Source organism: Odocoileus virginianus, chromosome 25, assembly GCF_023699985.2.
Source record: "Odocoileus virginianus isolate 20LAN1187 ecotype Illinois chromosome 25, Ovbor_1.2, whole genome shotgun sequence".
Taxonomy (NCBI): domain Eukaryota; kingdom Metazoa; phylum Chordata; class Mammalia; order Artiodactyla; family Cervidae; genus Odocoileus; species Odocoileus virginianus.
Window position 1 is genome coordinate 48,349,380 of NC_069698.1, and position 14,800 is coordinate 48,364,179.

Genomic DNA, 14,800 nt, shown 5'->3' on the forward strand with positions numbered 1-14,800 from the left:
TAACCTATAAGGGAAAAGAATCTGATAACGATTATATATCTATATATAAACTAAATCTGGAGAAGGAAATAACAACCCACTGCAGTATTCTTGCCTGGAGAATTCCATCGACAGAGGAGCCTGGCAGGTTGCAGTCCATGGGGTCGCAAAGACCCAGACACAACTGAGCGATTTTCACTTATAAACTAAACCACTTTGTTATATACCCAAAACTAACATACTGTAAATCAACTATACTCAATTTAAAAAAAGAAATCAACTTGGAAAAAAAAAAATTCTGCTCTTTGAGAGATACTGTATGACAAAAGAAAATATTTACAAATCATATATATGGTAATAAGACTTCTACACAAAATTTTCAAAGAACTCTCAAGACTCAATAATAAGATAACAATCCAATATAATAAATGGGCAAGTGATCTGAACAGACAGTTCACCAAAGAGGCTATAGTGAAAGCAAATTAGCACATAGAAAGATACTCATCATCATATCATTAGAGAAATTAAAATGAAGCCATAATGAAGTGCCACCACATGTTTGCTAAACTGGCTAAGTTTAAAAAGAGTGACCTGACCCTGCTGAAAGAAAGAGGAGGAACAGCAGAAGGAACTGCACACTGGCACAATCATTCTGGAAAACAGTTCAGCAGTTTCTTAAAAAGTTAAACATACACTTTCCACATGATCCAACCCTTCCATTCCGAAGTATTTATCCATGAGAAATAAAAGCATATATTCATGGCTCAGTTGGTAAAGAATCCGCCTGCAATGTGCAAGTCCTGGGTTCGATCCCTGGGTTGGGAAGATCCCCTGGAGAAGGGAAAGGCTACCCACTCCAGTATTCTGGCCTGGAGAATTCCATGGATCTCTTAATGCATTCATACTAAAACTTGCACACAAATGTTCACAGCAGCTTTACTTGTAATTATCAAAAGCTGGAAACAACCCAATGCCCAAGAAAGGAGAAAGGATCACAAAGTCTATCAACAGTACTGACACATCCACACAATGCAATTACTACTCTGCAACTAAAAGGTATGAATCATGGGTATACGAAACAACATGGGTGGAACTCAATACAATTATGCAGTAAAAGATGCCACATAAAAAAAGCCTGTGCTAAAAAGAAAAAAGTCTGTGCTGTATGATTTCATTTATATAAAATTTCAGAATGCAAACTCGTCTATGGTAACAGAAAGCAGACACAGTTGCCTGTGGCTGAGAGGCCAGAAGAAAAAGAAGAGAGGAATCGCAAAAGAACAAGAAAAACAACTGGGGGTGATAATTATGCCCATTATCCTGATTGAGATAATGGCTTCAGAGGTGTACACATATGTCAGATTTCATCAAACTGTACATTTCAAATATAAGCAGTGTGTTGTATGTCAATTATACCTCCATTAACCTTTTTAAACATCCATGAGGGTGACACATAAGGCAAAACCATTGTGCATGAATCAGTGAGCTTCGTTGGTTGGAAACACAGCGCAGGAAATCTCTGCAAGGGGAAGCCAACCAAGGGGGAGGAAGCCGGCTGTAAGCACCCTCACTGAGCACTCTAGTCATAAACCCTCATTAAGGCTTCGAGGACACCGTGTGCTGGGACTGTCTTCCTCCTGGATAACGATAAGCATTTCTATTAACCAGTTCCCCAGAACAAGCTAAATTAATTTGTTTATCGGAAAACCAAGACGGCTAGTCGAATTTTGCTAACAGCAAGTGTCGAAGGCCCCCACATAAACAGAACAAAAGGTAGGTGCATCTTCCTAAATAGAAGTCAGCAGATACCCCAGTTAAATGGAAGTCAGTGGCACTGGTTCTACCTTAGCCAGACCAGCAAGACACAGTCCATTCCCCTCTCTGACTCCCTTTAGGAACTGACCCCACTGGATATCAGTGAAGACTCAACAGCACAGCAACAAAGTCTCCTGTGATGAGTTATCAGGAGATCCCACTGAACCTACAGGCTACCTCGTTCCTGACATCAGGAGGCAGCTTGACACTATTTGAAGTTGAGACTTACCTTAAATTGGTCAACTTTCTCAAGCTTTTCCAGATCAGGTACCAATCTCACTCCATCTTCCAGAGTTTTAAGGAATTCCACTTGAAACTCTACCATTTCGGTTAAATTTCCAAAGAGCACATCAAGCTGGAAAATGCAAAAGAATTTCATCAACGGCCTATTTCATTAGTGTGTGGATCCTTCATTTGCTTCTGATTTCAAAGTTTTTCTACCCATCTGGTAACACTCCCACCATCAGCATGTGGGCCAACTCTTTCCTCTTGGAGTGCATGCCAAGAGCTCGCCAGGCAATAACTTGACCTATTTATTACAACTAAATGAATTCAAAATGCTCCCAGTATTGTGTGAGGTCCTCAGTTCTTCCCCATCACCAGGTCAAGCTAAAGTTCAGACGATAGCCATCATACCTCATCCTGGGTGAGAAAAGTTTCTTTTTGAAGAGGTTTTAGATATCTCTCCATGAGACAGTTTAAGTCCTAAGGGTTGAAAGAATATCAGATTAGCACATCTGAAAGTCCATAAAGAATCTAAAAGGAAAAAAAAAATTACGTCCCAAAGGCTAACATTTCAGTCTTTAGGTCACTGAGGTTCACTGAAGCAGAAGCGAGCCAACCCCTTCTCAAAATATTTCAGGCTTTGTAGCCATATGGTCTCTGTCACAACTATTTAATTCTGCTGCTGCAGCAGGAAAGCAGTATAAACGATACTGGGTTGGCCAAAAAAATGGCCATGAGATGTTACAGAAAAACCCAAATGAACTTTTTGGCCAACCCAATACGTAAATGAATGCATGTGGCTGTGTTTCAATAAAACTTTATTTGTAAAAGCAGGCAGAGAGCCAGATTTGGTCCAAGGGCCATACTTGCTGACCTCTGACTTAAAGACTAAGATAGATCATTAAAAACAGATCACACAGTTGTAACATAGACTCAACATAACTAAATTATAGAGAGGCATATGCATAATTATACAGAGACATATGTATATGATCATACAATGATCATAGTTAGGTTAATTATATCATTATAGGAATATATTGCAGATTACATAGTGCTGAAATAACTTTCTAAGCCTGGGGTGCCATGTCAGTAAACCAAAATTTAAATGATTTTTATGTCCCTGTCAATACACCACTTGACCAGAAGTGTAGTATGTATCTAGTCAACCAATATCCAAACGCCAAGCCAATTCTGGGCCTTCTCACCCCAACCAAGGTTGACTTTGTGGCCCTAGCCAATTAGACATTTTCTACTTTTCTCTTCCTTGTTCTTGATTCTTTGTTATGAAAGCTTCTTGCCTTCTGCCCCATCTTGCAACTCTACAAAAGAAGACTGTCCACTTCATGAATAAAGTTTTAAATAAAGATTGTGTCACTTACAAGTTGTCTTCTTTAATCATTTTTAAACAACCATTGTATATATTATAAATGATACAGGAACACAAGATCTAGTTCCGAGAATATAACTAAATGTCAGAACAAATTATAAACAGACCTGATACTCTTCTGCCTCGACTCAAAGTAGATTGTGAAGATACCACTACCTAAACTTGTCAAAACTGAATTCAATTTTAGTATGCGCTCAACAGCCTATTTAGAAAGGTCAGAAGGTTCACTTAATATTCACCATCATCTCCTTTTGGAGTCAATCGATCAGCTATTTCCATCAATGAATTGCTATAAGAATAGGCATGCCTCCCTAAAACACAGAAGGAAACTGTAACATTCAGCATCAAGGCCAAGTTCCATAGGAGAGACAAGACACTCTTCATGACCATGATCTGGTTTTGTCATCAGCCAACATCCGTGTATAAACACCCAGCATACACCCTTCAGAGTGATGGCAGGAAGAACGCAAGAGGGAGAACCGGAGAAGACGTACCTTCACGTAGGTGCGCTCTGTCTCCAGGAGCTCGCAGATGACCTTGCGCAGCTTATCAGCATCCGTGAGCTGTCTCATGGTGGCCAGTTGAGGCCCAGTGGAGTCCTGGGGGGACGGGCTCGGGTCAGAGGGGTTCATCTCGTGCAGACTGCGGCAGAACGCGGCCACCTGGTCCGTGCTCTTCAGTGCACAGTTGGAAAGGCAAGACAGACGAAGTTATCCCTTGCTGGAGAGACTGGCCTGACACCTGTCCTTCTGACATTCAGTCTGGTCAATGAGCTGCCACTCATGAATCACAGCGCCCCTTTCCCCAGATTGCACCACACATCTGAGCACTCACTGAATGCTCCAAACAACCCTAATAACAACTCCTGGCCCAGAATGAGCAATCACTGCCTGTTAGGCACTGGTTTGATGCATTTAACCCACTCATGTGATAAATAAGGACGGCGATCATTCCCACTTAACAGTTAAGACAAGGCAAGTCCAGAGTAGTCAAGTAACTCATCCAAGATTGTACAGCTCAGACTTGAACCAGATAGCACGGCTCAAAGCCTGTGTACTTAACTACTGCAAGAAGCTCACCAATCAGAGGAAGATACGGCCAAAGGCATTTCACCCAAAATACAAGGCTAATTCATTACTGGACTCTCAGTTCGGTGCACCACACATATTTACTTTGCAAAGCTGGAGGATGATTTGATAAGCTTGGCGTCTCCCTGTCTCTATTAAAAACTGACATGGAGACAACTTTCTAGATAACCACAGGTACTTGTATATATGTATTTTAAAGTTTCCATCTCTCCAGCTTCTCCAAGGCAGAAAGATTTCACGACCAACCCCACTACTGCCAAAAGCACCCCCTGCCTCCCCACTCCTCCAGCTAAAACTAAGGGGCATTGGGCCCTGAACAAGACCTCAATAGCTCATTCCCCACCCAACTGTTCAGGATGGGTCAAGTGGAAGTTTGGGATTCTAGAATTTGAAAATTCCAAGTCTCCAAGTTAGGCAAAACAGTTCTTCAAGGCAAGGGCCGAAGACAGGAGCACTGAAAACCCCAGGGCATCAGAGGCTCCCCACCTTGGCTGCGTGGGGGAATCACCTGGGGAGTTCTTAAACCTCTCCCGACGCCCAGCACACCCTCCAGATCAAATCAGTCAGAGTCTCTGGGGACTTCTCTGGTAGTCCAGTGGTTAAGAATTCCGCCTGCCAAGGCAAGGGACACAGGTTTGTGCCCTGGTGTGGAAAGAGCCCACACTTCGTGCGGTAACTAAGCCTGTGCGCTGCAACTACTGAATCCTGAAAACTGAATCCTAGAGTCCGTGCTCCATAACGAGAGAAGCCACTGCAGTGAGAAGGCCCAAGACCGCAACTCGAGAGTAGCCCCTGCTCATCGCAGCTAGAGAAAGTCCGTGTGTAGCAGCGAAGACCGAGCGCAGCCAAAAATAAACCAATTTTGTTAAAAATCAGAATTTCTAGGATGGGATGCGCAAGTGTTCGTATCTTTTAAACCTCTCCATGGTATTACTCTACAGGCTATTATTTTGTAGCACAGAATCTATTGATAGTTTATTAACATTTGTTCAAAATGTACCACTCTAGAGATGTTTGATGCATATCTCTTTGAAACAGGTGGTTGCCTTCTTGGACTTCTCTTTCCTGTTTCTCTTGTCCAGTTTACCCCCAGGATATACAAAGTATTTCCAATAGAGCAAATAAAGAATTACTTTTTGTATCACCCGTCTACTCACTCCTAAGAGTGAACATTCTTAGAAGAACAACCTTCCAAGAACATCCATGGGTGCGCAGAGCTGAAAGTCAAGGTTGGCATTTGGTGGAGGGCACGGGAGTCAAACCAAGTGTATCCCATGGGGGCAACATCACTCATTATCAAAGAAAGGCAAATCAAAACCACAATGAGGTACCATCTCACACCAATCAGAATGGCTGCCATCCAAAAGTCTACAAACAATAAATGCTGGAGAGGGTGCAGAGAAAAAGGAACCATCTTACACTATTGGTGGGAATGCAAACTAGTACAGCCACAATGGAAAACAGTGTGGAGATTCCTTAAAAATCTAGGAATAGAACTGCCATATGACCCAGCAATCCCACTGCTGGGCACACACACGGAGGAAAACAGAATTGAAAGAGACATGTGCACCCCAATGTTCATCGCAGCACTGTTTATTGGACAGGGCATGGAAGCAACCTCGATGTCCATCGGCAGACGAATGGGTAAGAAAGGTGTGGTACATATACACAATTGTTAAACACAGAGAAAGGCTACAGCAGCTAACATTAACCTGCCTTCCCCTCATTAGCATACTGCCTTCCTCTTATTAGCATAGCCCAACGGGAAGAAAGCCCGAAATAAAGACAGGACAAGGACACGGGAAATCAGAACCTAACAAGGATGCATTAGTAGCAATGTCACAACAGGAAAGGGCAGAGCCAGGACCCAAATCCACATGATTATTGATCCAAATCTCTTAAGGTTACACAGCTTATTTATTGATAGCACAAACTCTGGTCTTCCATGCCAGGATGTATCAGTTACCTGTCAATGGCACTATTAAATGCTTCTTATGGAATCAATGTTTCCAACACTGAATATTCCCCAAAGAACTCTCCCTTTGGTGACTGATGAAAAGCTCATCAAAACGGGCCAAACTCTATGACATGTGAATTAGATTCTAATAAGGCTGTTAAGAAAGAAAGACTACTGGTTTTTCATCAAAGCCTGTTTCAGTAGAAATAAAGTTTTATCTAGTTATGTTAGGATTTTACAAACTCAATGTCATCATTAAATATTAACAGTAAAATATGGATTTGTCTTAATAATTAAAAAGGAACGAGTAGATCCATTTTGACAAAAATGTCCATGTCTGTGAGATAATCTTATGGTAACTATAACAGGCAATTATAACAGGCACTGTAACACAGATGTTATGGAAGGGGGGAGGGTGTGCCTCACCAAAATGAAAATTCCATGGGAAGAGAATGACCACAGCTGACAGTTTAAGTGCCATACCCTCCAGCTGATCCCAGACTCTCCTGTGTCACTTTGTCACTCGCCAACACAACAAATGTACAACTGGCACCTTCGCTTACACAACGCTTCTCCAACTGTCCCAGCTCTAACTGCAGCTGCCTGCCATTTACGTGCAAATTAATATCCTAGCTATTACACACGATGTGTAAATCCATCACCCATCACTGTATTCCCATCAGAGACACAGTAGACCTTTCTGCAGTTTAATCATTTAGACAAGTTGCCATGCAAAATCCAATGTCCTCATCAATTATACCAAGGATGCCCCAGGCCTTAAGATGCCCCATGCCAAGTTATAACCTGGGGACTCTGACACACATCAAAAGCAGGACACTTCCCTTGGTACCCCTGATTCACACGAAGCAGACTTGCCATTCTCAGCAATATTTGGTTATAATAGCGAAAGGCATGACATGGCGTTTCTGGGTTTTCATTCCCTCCGCTTCTTCATAAACACTCGGAGGTTTCCATTTTCAAGAGAGTGAGTTTCAAGGAGGGTCATCCAGGTGACGACTGCTTTTCAGAGGGCAAAACAGCACACTTTGTCCTCAGCCTCTGAGCTCTGTGGGGCCCCAGGTTGCTGGAATTCCTGCCTCTGCTGCTAGGAGATGGGTCGGCTTGCTCACGCCCAGACGGGAACTGAGAAGCCAAGAGCAGAGTGATGAGCCTGCTGCGGTGTTGCTGGTTGGTGGTAGAGCCGATGGAGCGCCTGGCCCCCAGTGTCCGCAGCCTGCAGGCCCACCGTCCGCAGATCATCAGAAGACACGAGTGTCACCATTTAGACTCCGCAGCCTGCACCTTGTCTCTCCTCAGTTCCTCCTCCCTCCTCAATCCCGTGGTCCCTACTCTCAGGAGAATCTTTTTTTCACGCAAGTTTAATTGACTTTTTTGTGTGTGAAGTTGCTCAGTCGTGTCTGATTCTTCGCAATCCCATGGACTGTAGGCTACCAGGCTCCTCCGTCCATGGAATTTTCCAGGCAAGAGTACTGGAGTGGGTTGTCATTTCCTTTTCCAGGGGAATCTTCCTGACCCAGGGATCAAACCCAGGTCTCCTGCATTGCAGGCAGACGCTTTACCGTCTGAGCTACCAGGGAATTATATTGTGTTTGTTTCAGGTATAGAGCAGAGTGATTTAATTATACATATATATGTGCATGCATGCATGCTAGGTCGCTTCAGTTATGTCTTCCGCTTTGCAACCCTACAGACTGTAGCCCGCCAGGCTCCTCTGTCCGTGGGATTCTCCAGGCAAGAATACTGGAGTGCATTGCCATTTCCTCCTCCAGGGTATCTTCCCGACCCAGGAATCAAACCTGCATCTTGTGTGGCTCCTGCATCGCAGGCAGATTCTCTACTGCTGAGCCACCTGGGAATCCCATAGTTCCCTGTGCTATACAATAAATTCTTGCTGTTTATTTATTTTATGTTAAAAAAAAAAAAAGAGTGTGAGTAGAATTGTTGACTTGGCCTATGTCAAGTCCACCACCTCTAAGGCTTGGTACCCTGAGTCTTAATCAAGCCTGTCGGGGAAGCTCAGGTCACGTGGGCCAGGGCTTTGGTGCTCTACACCTAGCCATCTCCCACCAACATCACCTCCAACAGCCAGCTTCCTCACCTTCCTCCTGACACACCCCTCCTGAGCCAGATCCTGGATTATAATAGGAAACAGCTTTAGCATCCCAGGAGACACCTCCAAATTTCCTTGAGTTCTCTTCTGAGAGTTCAGAGCCTTAGGCATCCCTTCCTTACAAGACACCTTCTTTCTGTGCTAAGACAGTTATCCAGTGGAGTCTCTGAAGTTGATGGGGGGGCAAAACAGTTTCTCTCCTGGCAACCCCGTTCTCTGATTCAAGATATAAACTCTTAGGTTTATTACAAGGAAATGGGTCAACAAAGCCATAATCTTTCTACTGTCGATTCCATGTTATCTAACTAAATAATAAATTTAATAAAATGAACTTAAATAAGAACACACAGACTAGCCAGTTATATAGTACATATGGGCTTCCCAGGTGGCACTAGTGAGATATTGCCAAGGGGTGTTATTTATAATGCTCTTAGTGAAATTTTTGCTTGGAAACAATTACTTTCAAAGGATGTCATCAAGTTTGAGAATTCTGTTTTACTAAAATATTACCCACCCCCAAAAAGAGCCTTAGAAGGAAGTATGAAATGCAGGTTGTCTTTGAAAGTGAAAGTTGCTCAGTTGTGTCCGACTCTTTGGAACCCCATGGGCTATACAGTCTATGGAATTCTCCAGGCCAGAATACTGGAATGGGTAGCCTTTTCCTTCTCCAGGGGATCTCCCCAACCCAGGGATCGAACCCAGGTCTCCCACATTGCAGGCGGGCAGATTCTTTACCAGCTGAGCCACCAGGGAAACTCAAGAATACTGGAGTGGGTAGCCCATCCCTTCTCCAGTGGATCTTCCCCCTGAATGCAGGGGTCTCCTGCATTGCAGGTCATCATAAGAATACCTCTAATCTAGGGACTTTCCACGTGGTGACCCAGTTCTTAAGTCTCCCTGTCCCCACACTGGGGTCACATTTCTTTGCATCAAACTCTGACAGGACCTTCTCCAGAAGGTAGCTCAGCCAGGATGTAGGAAGCAGGAGGAGTCGAATGCATTGCTTTCCCCGCTCCATCGCTAAGTGCTGTGTAGCATCCTGATCATTTTTACATCAAGCACTACAACCCAGAAAGAGAGCTGCCATGAGAGGTCCTCAACACACCCCTCAAATTCAAGTTTCCCAGAACCGGTACAAATTGCTGCAAAGGAGAAGACAGACACGGTTTCTCTGAACCAAACCTCTCTCCCCTGCTCGAGGACGGCCATCAGTCACCTTAGAAACAGAAAGCTCTTATGGGCATTTCCAAGCTGCCCGTTCAAGCCTGCTAAAGGGCGGCAGGGCCATTCCCACTGTCAGGACCGAGAGTTATCCACCCAAGGCACGAAGATGAACAGGACAATGGCAGGAAGAAACGGGCTACTTTCCTGAGGTCTGCCTGAAGTGCAGTGTTTATCATATCGCTTTCTTCCTGTGGGAGATGAAAAGAAAGTACAAAAGAGGGGGTAGGCTTTTAAGTGCACACTATCAACTCGGGCTACCCAGCTGTTAGAGCTCTTCCTGTTATGCAACCACTGAAGGCAATTTCTATCTCAGGATGAGTTCAGAGTTCTAAAACTGTCCTTTGAGTCCGCCTGATTTAACACTCCCCACAGGTTTAAAAGGGGCCAGGGTGGCCTAAAATCTTACAGCCTTTATTTAAGCTTTTGTGAGAAACAAACACCAAAGTGACAAGCTCCGTAATTTCAGAGACCGTCATATACAGTGATGGCCCTCGAGCTCTCTATTACCATTTCCGTCCCCTTTTGAACAAACTTTGAAGAAGAAAAATTCAAGAAGGTGAAGGCTTATTTGAGTAAAGCAGGTGTACTCACTGTCCAAGTTCAAATTTCAGAACATGACACAAAATCTAACAGTCAGTAGGCTCTGATACTAATAGCAAACTATTACAATGCTTGATTTGATTTTAAGTTATTCCTCCCCATTAATGCACCAAAAAAATTTATTAAAGAGGTAAGGAAAAAAAAAAAGAGGTAAGGAAGGGTGGGATAAATTGGGAGACTGGGATTGGCATATATACACTACTATGCATATAACAGATAACTAATGAGAACCTACTATATAACACAGGAAACTCTGCTCTGTGCTGTCTTGACCTAAATGGAAGGAAATCTGAAAAAGAGGGTGGATATATATGTGTGTGTGTGTGTGTGTGTGTGTGTGTGTGTGTGTGTGTGTAAAACTGATTCACTTTCCTATACAACAGAACATAACATTATAAAGCAACAATACTCCAATATAAATTATATTTAGAAAAGAGGCAACAATTACCATAGGAATTGGCATACACAATATAGGTCAGTTGATGTTAAATCATTAACACATACCCTGAGCCAACACTAATAAACCCACCTCCTTCTCAAGTAAGCAGAAATAGTCAAAATCACTTAAAATTTTATAGGAGACAAACTGAACATCCATCTTCCAGAAACGCTTGCTGAATACTTAGGCTAACTTATGGGGGGCAAGGAGGGGAAAGAGAGACAAACATCTTCAAACTCTCAACATCCAAAAGAAAGAGGGAGCAATTCAGATAATTACGAATAATAACAACCCATCTTTCCATCATTTAAAAATGAAAAAGCAGACACACATAAAGATTCCAGGCAAACTTGACTTCACACCAACTACTAAGGCCCCACCCCCATGTTAAAATAGATAACTCTCTCTCAACAAAGGGATCTAAAGGGCAGAAGGATGAAGGATGCAGACGTGGGACAAGCGTATCACTGTCATTTGAACTGGGAAACAGACCAGCTAGAAAGTCGTAACATAAACAAAGGCTGGCCAGAAAGCCAGAATTCAAACAGTGCTCACCAGATGAAGCGTGCGGTATACAGAATCGCTGGACTTGCCATTGTTTTCAATCCTGGGCTTGCGCTTTATTTTCCACAACGCAGACATCATTAGGAATGTATTCTCATGATAATTCTACCTCCTGACACGTTCAGCACAGAGACAGAAGTTTCTTAAAATACTTGGAGAGCACCGAGTGCCTTCAGGCTCCCGAGCAAGCATCCTTCATCCAGACAGCCCATGCCGGCTCTGCCATGAGGACCTACCTACAGCTGCATCTCTTTACAGAGAGCGCAGCAGCAGCGCGACCCTGAGAGCAGCTCCTGCTGCCCGGCAGTACCCTCTGGGAGGGTGGCAAGGGCTGCCCAACAGACGAGAAAGCTTTGATTTCACCTGGCTAAACAGCAGAAGTTCCAGAAATGGAGAGCCAAGAGGCGAGAAAACAATGCAAAAAAAAAAAAAAAAAGCCTCTCTGGCATGTGAGCATCTCTACTCTGCGGACTGAGATCAGCTGATTGGCCAGCAGCCTGCACTGCACAGGAATACTAAACCCGCCCAGTTCAAACAACTTCGAAGACACCCCTCGAAGAGTCAAGTCGGGAGCAGGCACTGAAACCCCAATTTATTTATTTATTTATTTTTAAATTGCTGTTTTCACATTTTCCCTGAACGCTTTGTTACAAAAGCAAACATTTCCAAGACAATCACACTGGCAGTTAAAAAGAAGGCTTTCCCATCGGAAATGCTCTCAAAATGAATGACTCTCATACATCGGCTACTACGTGGCAAACAAAATCACAACTCCTAGGGGTCTGGAATGCAGGACGGGATTGCCTGGAGCGAATTAGCATTCATGTCAAGGGACAGCAGTTTTTGATTAGAAGCAGGGAAACAAGTGGGGGGCAGAGGTGGTGGCGAGGACGTCCTTTGAGGTTGTCACCCACAGTCACAAGAGCAAGCAGGCGGCTTACGAAGAGAAAGGCCGCCAGGCTGCCCCTGCGGTGTGAAAGTCCCACCCCCCTCCCCATGGATGTGACATTCCCCTGTCACCACGGCTCAGCCACAAAACTCACGATTATCTATTTGCTCACCCCCAAAAGACCACATGTAGCAAGAACTGAGATCAGAAATTTGTAAAAACAAAACTCCAACATGCATTCTCCTTACCCTGCCCACTGTTTCATTAAGACAATTCACTTAGGAAGAGCAGCAAAAATATTAAACAAAAATCAACAACCTTCATGTATTCAGCCAGAATTTTTAAAAATGATTACTTGTTTCATTTCATTTGCTCATCTGTTTGTTTCTCTTTACTTTTATATTCTACACTCAGTCTGGAGCATTCAAATTAAGGCGAAATTGTCCTTCCACTTTTAGGCAGCCTACAACTTAAATTTTGATGTTTTTAAACTGTGGTGTTGGAGAAGACCTGAAAGTCCCTTGGACTGCAAGGAGGTCAAACCAGTCCATCCTAAAGGAAATCAGTCCCGAACATTCATTGGAAGGATGATGCTAAAGGTGAAACTCCAATACTTTGGCCACCTGATTCGAAGAGCTGACTCACTGGAAAAGACCCTGATGCTGGGAAAGATTGAAGGCGGGAGGAGAAGGGGACGGCAGAGGATGAGATGGCTGGATGGCATCAATGGACATGAGTTTGAGTAAGCTCCAGGAGACAGTGAAAGGGAGGGGAGCATGGCGTGCTGCAGTCCACGGGGTCGCAAAAAGTCAGACACGACTGAGTGACTGAGCAACAACAACTTAGAAATGAATGTTCGCTTTTTTCTCAAGAAAAATCACACAATGATGCAGGAGCTATATTAAAAGAATATTTACCCTTAATCTAGAAACTTAAAATATACATTTTCCGTTACTTTAAATCATGACAAAAGATACTCACAAAGCTTAACAAGCATTAGAGAAATACTTAAGTGGCTAATGAGTATATAGTTGACTCTTGAATAACTGAGGGGTTAGAGGTGCCAAACATCTTCGAAGTCAAAAATCGACATATAACTTACATTTCCCATCATCCCCATAACATAGTTCTTATGTACCTATGTTTTTCCTCTGCATCCATAGTTCTGCATCCATAGATCAAACCCAGATTGGTAGTGCTATGGACTGTTGGAAAATTATCCACCTATAAACAGACTCTCCCAATTCAACCCCGTGTTCTTCAAGGCTCAACTGTATCTAAACTAGCTTATTAATTAATTAATTACTTCAGTCATTACCTACTTCCTCATTTTTTGAAACTCGGTATTTACAACCAGACCATACCCATCTGGCCAGAAGGTCATTTTCGGAAAGCAGTAAATAGCACAGAGCTGTGTTCTGCCATCTCAGAGCTGTGTGACCTTCAGTAAGCTGCTTAACCTCTCTGGTCCAACAGCATCATCTATAAAATAGGGGGAATAACAGTATCTCTTTCTCAGGGGTATTCTGAGGGTGAGATTGGTTACTATAGAATAACACCCAATACATACAATATACTACAGACGATAGAGAATCTGCCCACAATGCAGGAGACCGGAATTCGATTCCAGGGTTGGGAAGATTCCTTGGAGAAGGGCATGGCAACCCACTCCAGTATTCTTGCCTGGAGAATCCCATGGGCAGAGGAGCCTGGCAGGCTACAGTCCATGGGGTCGCAGAGTCAGACACGTCTGAAGAGCTAACACTAACACACATAAGTACTATATGTTAGCCACTCAGTTGTGTCTGACTCTTTGCAACCCCATGGATTAGCTCTCATTTATTACTAATAATAAAATTGTTCAAATAAAGATAAAATCTGAAATCTACTCAACACTAGGAAGTAGTATTTTCAAGTACAGAATCATGGTGCTCCCTACATGCAACCTGGAAAAAAGGACTATGATCCTAACCTATGGTGTCAATGAGGCCAATGTATGATCTTTAAAAATACTCAGATCATCACCCAAACTTGTCAATAACTTTGAAGAAATTCTCCTTTATGAGAGCCGACTATGCATTTCTACAGTGAACTCCGGAAGTAGTATCTCCTGCTCCGATATTGGACCCTGGCTGTTCCAAGCAGGTTTCAGGGCCTTGTTCTTAGGAGAAAGAACCATGACATCAGAGGCACCTGGGATGAGGCGACAAAACCCTGGCCCCTTCCTTCCTCCCTGCTGCCAGAACCGCAGGTCACAGAGGGCCCTGCTAAGCACTCCATGACTCACTACATTTAAGACGGAAACAGTCTCTTAAAATCCACAAAGGGAGGGAACACAGGCCTATTGGAGCGAGGTAAAAGTGATCCAAGTTAACAAGTATTCACAAATGAATGTCTCAGATGCAGAAGAAATAACTGTATTCCCAAATCAAATCAGAGACTGAAAATAACAGTTTTAGCTTAACAACAGAATGATTTAATAAATAGCCTTCAAAATAT

The 14,800-nt window shown here is 43.3% G+C and overlaps 1 protein-coding gene across 7 annotated transcripts in view; it reads right to left on the reverse strand.

The window, feature by feature from the left end:
* The window catches only part of TIAM1 (TIAM Rac1 associated GEF 1), a 455,872-nt gene that overhangs the window by 38,794 nt on the left and 402,278 nt on the right, over nucleotides 1-14,800 (reverse strand). For 6 of the 7 annotated variants that reach the window (XM_070455141.1, XM_070455140.1, XM_070455136.1 and 3 more), the window contains 3 exons: nucleotides 3,904-4,083; nucleotides 2,431-2,499; nucleotides 2,024-2,149 (listed from right to left, as the gene is read on the reverse strand). In XM_070455141.1, the coding sequence (XP_070311242.1) occupies nucleotides 2,024-2,149; nucleotides 2,431-2,499; nucleotides 3,904-4,083 (375 nt within the window). Of the gene's footprint in view, nucleotides 1-2,023; nucleotides 2,150-2,430; nucleotides 2,500-3,903; nucleotides 4,084-11,403; nucleotides 11,792-14,800 lie in introns of those variants that run through there. The other variant, XM_070455142.1, reaches the window with a different exon arrangement.